Below are 6,738 nucleotides of genomic sequence, written 5' to 3' on the forward strand. Positions count from 1 at the left end.
TGTCATTACACTACACAGAACAAGGGGATGAAAGGAGAGAGATAATTGACAAAGGGGGCAGCTCGAAAGCTAGCCTAATACACAAGAACACCGAACAGGTAAATGAACACACGTGATGAAAGGGGAGGGTCATTCTTCCACAACGGGGATGTCTCAAAAGACAGAAGGAAGCTCAAAAGACAGTTAGCAAACACGCAAGGACATTGAACAGGTAAATAAACAACACACAGTCCATTTACACCAGTCTTACCCTGAATTTATACTGTGTGCTCCTCTTCAGGCCTTGTACAGTACAGGTCAAGTTTTCTCCAGTGTACTTTGGATGAAAGTCCGTTCCCTGCTGGACACACAACACAACAGAGTGAGGGATGGGCTGCTGGCAGTAGGGGAGTTAGCTGCTGGAATTAGGGGAGTTAGCTGCAGGCAGTAGGGGAGTTAAGAAAAGAGGCCTAGAAGCGTGGCTAACGCTAATGGCACGCATACCAGAGGCTAACTGCCTAAGAAAACAGGCACAGAGGCACTGAAAGAGGATTTCACCTGTCTAATGAACACACTAGACTAGACAAATATCAAGATGTATCCATCAGTGGACCAATTGCATGCTTTTGCAGAGCACAAGAAGCCTTCAGTCGACTCCTTCAGACATGAAGCACCCCCCACAGCCCAAATGGAATGATACAAAAATATATATATATATATTATACTTTTTTTTAATTTTTTATTCGACTAATAGTCAACTAACGGCAAATTTTGGCCAATCATAGTCAACTATCCAAATCCTTAGTCGGGGACAGCCCTAATATAATTATACATTTTTCTTTTCTTTTTTGTGTGCATTCGACTAAGAGGTTGGCATTCGACTACGGCTCCTTTCGATCGATTAGTCGACTATTCGACTAATAGGGGTCAGCCCTATGGTACATGTAAGGCAATGATGACGGTTGGCAGCTTTGCAAAGTGGCGAAACTAAGTGAAACCAGAAGTAAAGCGTCCTTCCGGGTGATTAGATCTAGAGACACTAGTGCGCTCGGCGTGCATCACTCACGGTGTTGTGCTCCTGGATCTCCAGGGTGTATTTCAGCTGCTCCTCTCCTGCCCCGCTGCCCTCGGGGCGACCCCACTCCAGGGTCACCCAGGACACCCCGGCCCTCACCAGCCTCGGGGCCAAGGGCAGGGCAGGCAGGGTCCCCATGGTGTAGAACACTACCTCAGGACTGAAGCCACTTTGTAGAGGAACACACAGAGAGAGAGAGAGAGAGAGAGAGAGAGAGAGAGAGAGAGAGAGAGAGAGAGAGAGAGAGAGAGAGAGAGAGAGAGAGAGAGAGAGAGAGAGGGAGAGAGAGAGAGAGAGAGAGAGAGAGAGAGAGAGAGAGAGAGAGAGAGAGAGAGAGAGAGAGAGAGGTGAGTGTATGGGGGCAGTCATCCTTATAACAAGTATAAGGTACAATATATAAGATAAGATAAGATCTTTATTGTCTGTTGATACAGAAATTAAAACACACAATATTGCGTTACAAAAAAGAACAACAACCGTGTTACAGCAGAGACAGACATACAGACAAGACATCAGAGAGACAACCGTGTTACAGCAGAGACAGACATACAGACAAGACATCAGAGAGACAACCGTGTTACAGCAGAGACAGACATACAGACAAGACATCAGAGAGACAACCGTGTTACAGCAGAGACAGACATACAGACAAGACATCAGAGAGACAACCGTGTTACAGCAGAGACAGACACACAGACAAGACATCAGAGAGACAACCGTGTTACAGCAGAGACAGACACACAGACAAGACATCAGAGAGACAACCGTGTTACAGCAGAGACAGACACACAGACAAGACATCAGAGAGACAACCGTGTTACAGCAGAGACAGACATACAGACAAGACATCAGAGAGACAACCGTGTTACAGCAGAGACAGACAGACAGACAAGACATCAGAGGGACAACCGTGTTACAGCAGAGACAGACACACAGACAAGACATCAGAGAGACAACCGTGTTACAGCAGAGACAGACATACAGACAAGACATCAGAGAGACAACCGTGTTACAGCAGAGACAGACATACAGACAAGACATCAGAGAGACAACCGTGTTACAGCAGAGACAGACATACAGCCAAGACATCAGAGAGACAACCGTGTTACAGCAGAGACAGACAGACAGACAAGACATCAGAGAGACAACCGTGTTACAGCAGAGACAGACACACAGACAAGACATCAGAGAGACAACCGTGTTACAGCAGCAGAGACAGACATACAGGGCAAGCCAATTCGAACCGGCTACACGTGTGTGTGAGTGTGCGTGCGTGTGCGCATGCGTGTATGTGAGTGTGAGTGTGCGTGTGTGTGAGTGTGCGTGTGCGTGTGCGTGTGTGTGAGTGTGAGTGTGCGTGTGTGTGAGTGTGAGTGTGTGTGCGTGTGTGTGCGTGCGTGCGTGTGTGTGTGAGTCTGAGTGTGCATGTGCGTGTGCGTGTGTGTGAGTGTGTGAGTGTGCGTGTGTGTGTGCGTGTGTGTGCGTGTGTGAGTGTGTGAGTGAGTGTGCGTGTGCGTGTGTGTGAGTGTGCGTGTGTGTGTGCGTGTGTGTGAGTGTGAGTGTGCGTGTGTGTGTGTGCGTGTGTGTGCGTGTGTGAGTGTGAGTGTGAGTGTGAGTGTGCGTGTGCGTGTGTGAGTGTGCGTGTGTGTGAGTGTGAGTGTGCGTGTGTGTGTGCGTGTGTGTGCGTGTGTGAGTGTGAGTGTGAGTGTGAGTGTGAGTGTGAGTGTGAGTGTGCGTGTGTGAGTGTGCGTGTGTGGGGAGTCTCCTACCTGGTGCCCATGTCGTTGTGTGCAGCCACTCGGAAGGTGTAGCAGCAGGCAGGGAAGAGCCTGGTCAGCTTACAGTGTCTCTGGCCACCGAAATAGCATTCTCTGAAAACACTGTTCTTCTTCCCCTGCAGGAGAGAGAGGGGAGCGCGGGATCAGCTGAGAGGGACTACGAGACGTTTGGCACCCAACCAGAGTGCTTAACACTTTGGATGCCCAACCCGAGTTTTCTAGGGTTTACCCCCCGCGGGTTGAATGCCCATAACGAGAATATTAGTTTTTTTTTTATTAGCGATCTGAATTCATATTTCATCAACCGAGTCTACCGTTGGAAAATCAGCCACCCCAGGCGCTCAGATGTGAAAAAAGCGCCCCCTATCGTCTCCCAGATGGTAATTCACCCTTTTGGATTGGACTCAATGAAAATGAATGAGAAAAAAAGACCCGGACTCCACATTTTACTTCTCACTCACGTAACCGGGGTCGATCAGCTTCATGCTGGACCCTCAGAGCAGCGGGGATTATGTGTTTTTACAGTATACGCGTGGGATCAATAAAAGGATCGACCCAGGTTCGATTCCCGGACCCGCCGTCCTTTGCCGAATGTCTTCCCCCCGCTCTGTCTCCCGGTCTTCCTCTCTCTCTCTCTACCGGACTGCCCGGTAGTACAAACAAATAAAAATCGACCAAAAACATAAAAAACAACGGCTGCTGCGTTACAGGCAGCCAGGTTGGAAGACGGAGAACTACACAAGCATTCCGTGCGAGGCCTGTATTAGGAGTGTGCGATAAAATGAAACGCTGAAGGGAAAATAGAAGGAAAGAGGGATGGAGAGATGAAAGAGGGATGGAGAGATGAAAGGAGGTGGAGAGGATGGATGCAAAAGTGTCAACTCTGTACGGTGTGTACTCAGTGACAAGTGTGTACTCAGTGACAGACGTGACGCCTAACCAAAACAAATAGTTAGCATGACAGTGGTGGTGATGATGGACATTGAGAGAGAGAGAGAGAGAGAGAGAGAGAGAGCGAGAGAGAGAGAGAGAGAGGGGGGGGGGGGGGTGGGGGGGAGTCTGATCATCTACCTCATCCCACTCAAGCAGGTAGTTTGTGATTTTGGATCCGTTGTCGCCTGGGGGCTGTGGAAAGAGAGAGAGAGAGAGGGAGGAGAGAGAGAGAGAGAGAGAGAGAGAGAGAGAGAGAGAGAGAGAAACAACAAGAGAGAGGAGGGGGGGGGGGGGAGACAGACAGAGAGGAGGGGGGGGGAGAGAGCCGGAGTGGGGGAGAGAGGGAGGGACAGAAAGAGAGACAGAGACACATAGAGATATTAGCACAGGATAAACAAATGTGACTTGGGTCTAAGGAGGGAAACGGTGTGTTTCCATTGGTTAATTGGTTAACCATCTAGATGAGTGATGTCATCCATTACCCCAGTGAGGGAGGGATGAAATACCTCCACAGACGAGAAGGTCAGTGTCTAGAGAGCTGCCCTCTGTGACTCGGTGCCAACGTGACAGAGTGAATGTCTCCAGTGTAATGTGTACAGACCAATATTATCGAGGGGTCGACTATTTAGCTCCAACCGATTAAACATCAAAGACTTTGATATCGTCAAGAAGAGGATGAAGAGGAGGAGAACTTTATTAACGATGCAAAGGAAAGTGTTACGGCCTGCCAACCTGACCGTGTCTGTGTGTGTGCGTGTGTACCTTCCACTGTAAGGTGAGGGTGCTCTTGGTGTGTGTGTGTGTGTGTGTGTGTGTGTGTGTGTGTGTGTGTGTGTGTGTGTGTGTGTGTTTGGTAGTGTGGTGTGTGTGTGTGTGTGTCTGTGTGTGTGTGTGTGTGTGTGTGTGTGTGTGTGTGTGTGTGTGTGTGTGTGTGTGTGTGTGTGTGTACCTTCCACTGTAAGGTGAGGGTGCTCTTGGTACGGTGTGACAGTTTCGGGGGGAAGGGAACATCTGAGACGCTGCTGTGTGTCGTGAACGAGCCGGTCTCTGAGGACGAGCCCCTCGCCGAGTTATACATCGCAGACACTCTGAAACACACACACACACACACACACACACACACGCACGCACACACACGCACGCACGCACGCACACACACACACACACACGAACACACACACACACGCAGACACAGACACACACACAGACACACACAGACACACACACACACACAGACACACACACACAGACACACGCACAGACACACACACAGACACACGCACATGCACGCACACACACACACAGACACACGCACGCACACACACAGACACACACACAGACACAGACACACACACACACACACACACACAGTATGAAAACACACAAAGAGAAAATAGTTGTCTTATATTAAAATTAGGGCTGTCACTATTAACATGTTAATTGTTTTTAGATACATTTTATAATAATACTTTAATATAATAATTTAAGAATAATACTGTATATACAATAATAATAATAATAATAATAATTGTATTTATTATTTTAGTGTTATTGTTTATACAATAAAAGATAAACCTGAATGTCACACACGTACATTCCCTGCGAACACGAGATGCAGCAGACGTGCTCACGTGTTGAGAGACACACGATCAAACACGCAGGTGTCACCCCCGTCGACATGTGGAGCAGATGTAGCGCATGCCTACACACAAGCGTACGTCTCATTTAAACACGACACAGCACCGTGGTCTGCCCTTACCGTACGTGATAGTCCGACGCTGGCCGCAGCTCTTTCAGAGTGTACTCTAACTCCTCTCCACTGAAACACACACACACACACACCACAAACATCAATGACTTCTATTTTATACTTATTATACTCATTTCATACTTATCTATTTTTATCTAGCACACTCTCAGGAGCAAAACAGAAAGAAGCATTTCATATGAAAGTATTCTGTATTTTTGTATGACAACTAATAAAGAAACTTGAAACTTTTGAAACCCTTGATACCATAACTCTCTTTAACCCTAAGGTAAGGGATAATGTATAGCTACGAGGTCATTGTCGCAAAATAATTGACCGACACGGAGTTTAAAATACCGAGCCGCCTCGGCGAGGTGTTTTAAACGTCAGTGAAGGTCAATTATTTTGCGATGATGACCGAGTATAGCTATACATTATCCCGCTTATTACATGGCTAAGTTACTAACAATATACCTAATTCATTTGACAAATCGCAGTTGTTCTGTGGCTCTGTCAGCCCAAATAAAGTGATTATTATTATCGTGGGCAGCCCGGCAGGTGTGTCTGATTGGCTGCACTGAAACAGTGTGTGTCAGTGGGGCTTGATTACTCCAGCTGCGAAAAACAATAATCACCGGTGGTTATCGAAAAATAATTCACCGCTGTCGGGGGCTATTGACCAATCACAAGCAAGCATTTCGGCGAATGTGAAAACGCCATGTAATAAGCACGGTTAACCTTCTGTAGTGTGGTTGTGAAATGGGTTAACCCTGTGTCGTGTGACAGTGAAAGGGTTCACCTTCTGTATTGTCGCAGTGAAAGGGTTAATCCTTTGGTAGTGTGGTAGTGAAAGGGTTAAGGCGTGGTGTGTGTGTGTGCGCGCACTGTGTGTGTGTGTGTGTGTGTGCGTGTGCGCGCGTGTGTGTGTGTGTGTGTGTGTGTGTTGTGTGTGTGTCCTACCTGTATATGAGGCGGTACTTCCCGTCCCGCCCCTTGTCTGAGAGTGACAGCTCATAAGAGCAGGTGACCGGCATTCCGTTATTGTGCCGACTCACCAGGCCAGCAGGGGGAGCCCAGGACAGCCGAGCAGCCCGTGCCTGTATGGTGGACACCTGCCACACACACACACACATATGTATAAATACACACATATACACACACAGTCTGTATTTCAGCTAACTCTTTAAGTTTCAATGGTCTGGATTTAATACACAATTTCTTGGTAT

The 6,738-nt window shown here is 47.8% G+C and overlaps 1 protein-coding gene across 1 annotated transcript in view; it reads right to left on the reverse strand.

The window, feature by feature from the left end:
• Window positions 1–6,738, reverse strand: part of fndc3ba (fibronectin type III domain containing 3Ba) — a gene marked incomplete at both ends in the record, with an annotated part of 127,561 nt that overhangs the window by 60,246 nt on the left and 60,577 nt on the right. Inside the window, 7 exon segments of the mRNA XM_084308505.1 lie at window positions 251–337; window positions 1,046–1,223; window positions 2,824–2,948; window positions 3,904–3,957; window positions 4,715–4,853; window positions 5,525–5,584; window positions 6,473–6,624. Of these exon segments, the coding sequence (XP_084164631.1) occupies window positions 251–337; window positions 1,046–1,223; window positions 2,824–2,948; window positions 3,904–3,957; window positions 4,715–4,853; window positions 5,525–5,584; window positions 6,473–6,624 (795 nt within the window).

The sequence above is a fragment of the Notolepis coatsorum genome, assembly GCF_963971535.1.
Source record: "Notolepis coatsorum genome assembly, chromosome: 2".
In the NCBI taxonomy this organism is placed as follows: Eukaryota; Metazoa; Chordata; class Actinopteri; order Aulopiformes; family Paralepididae; genus Notolepis; species Notolepis coatsorum.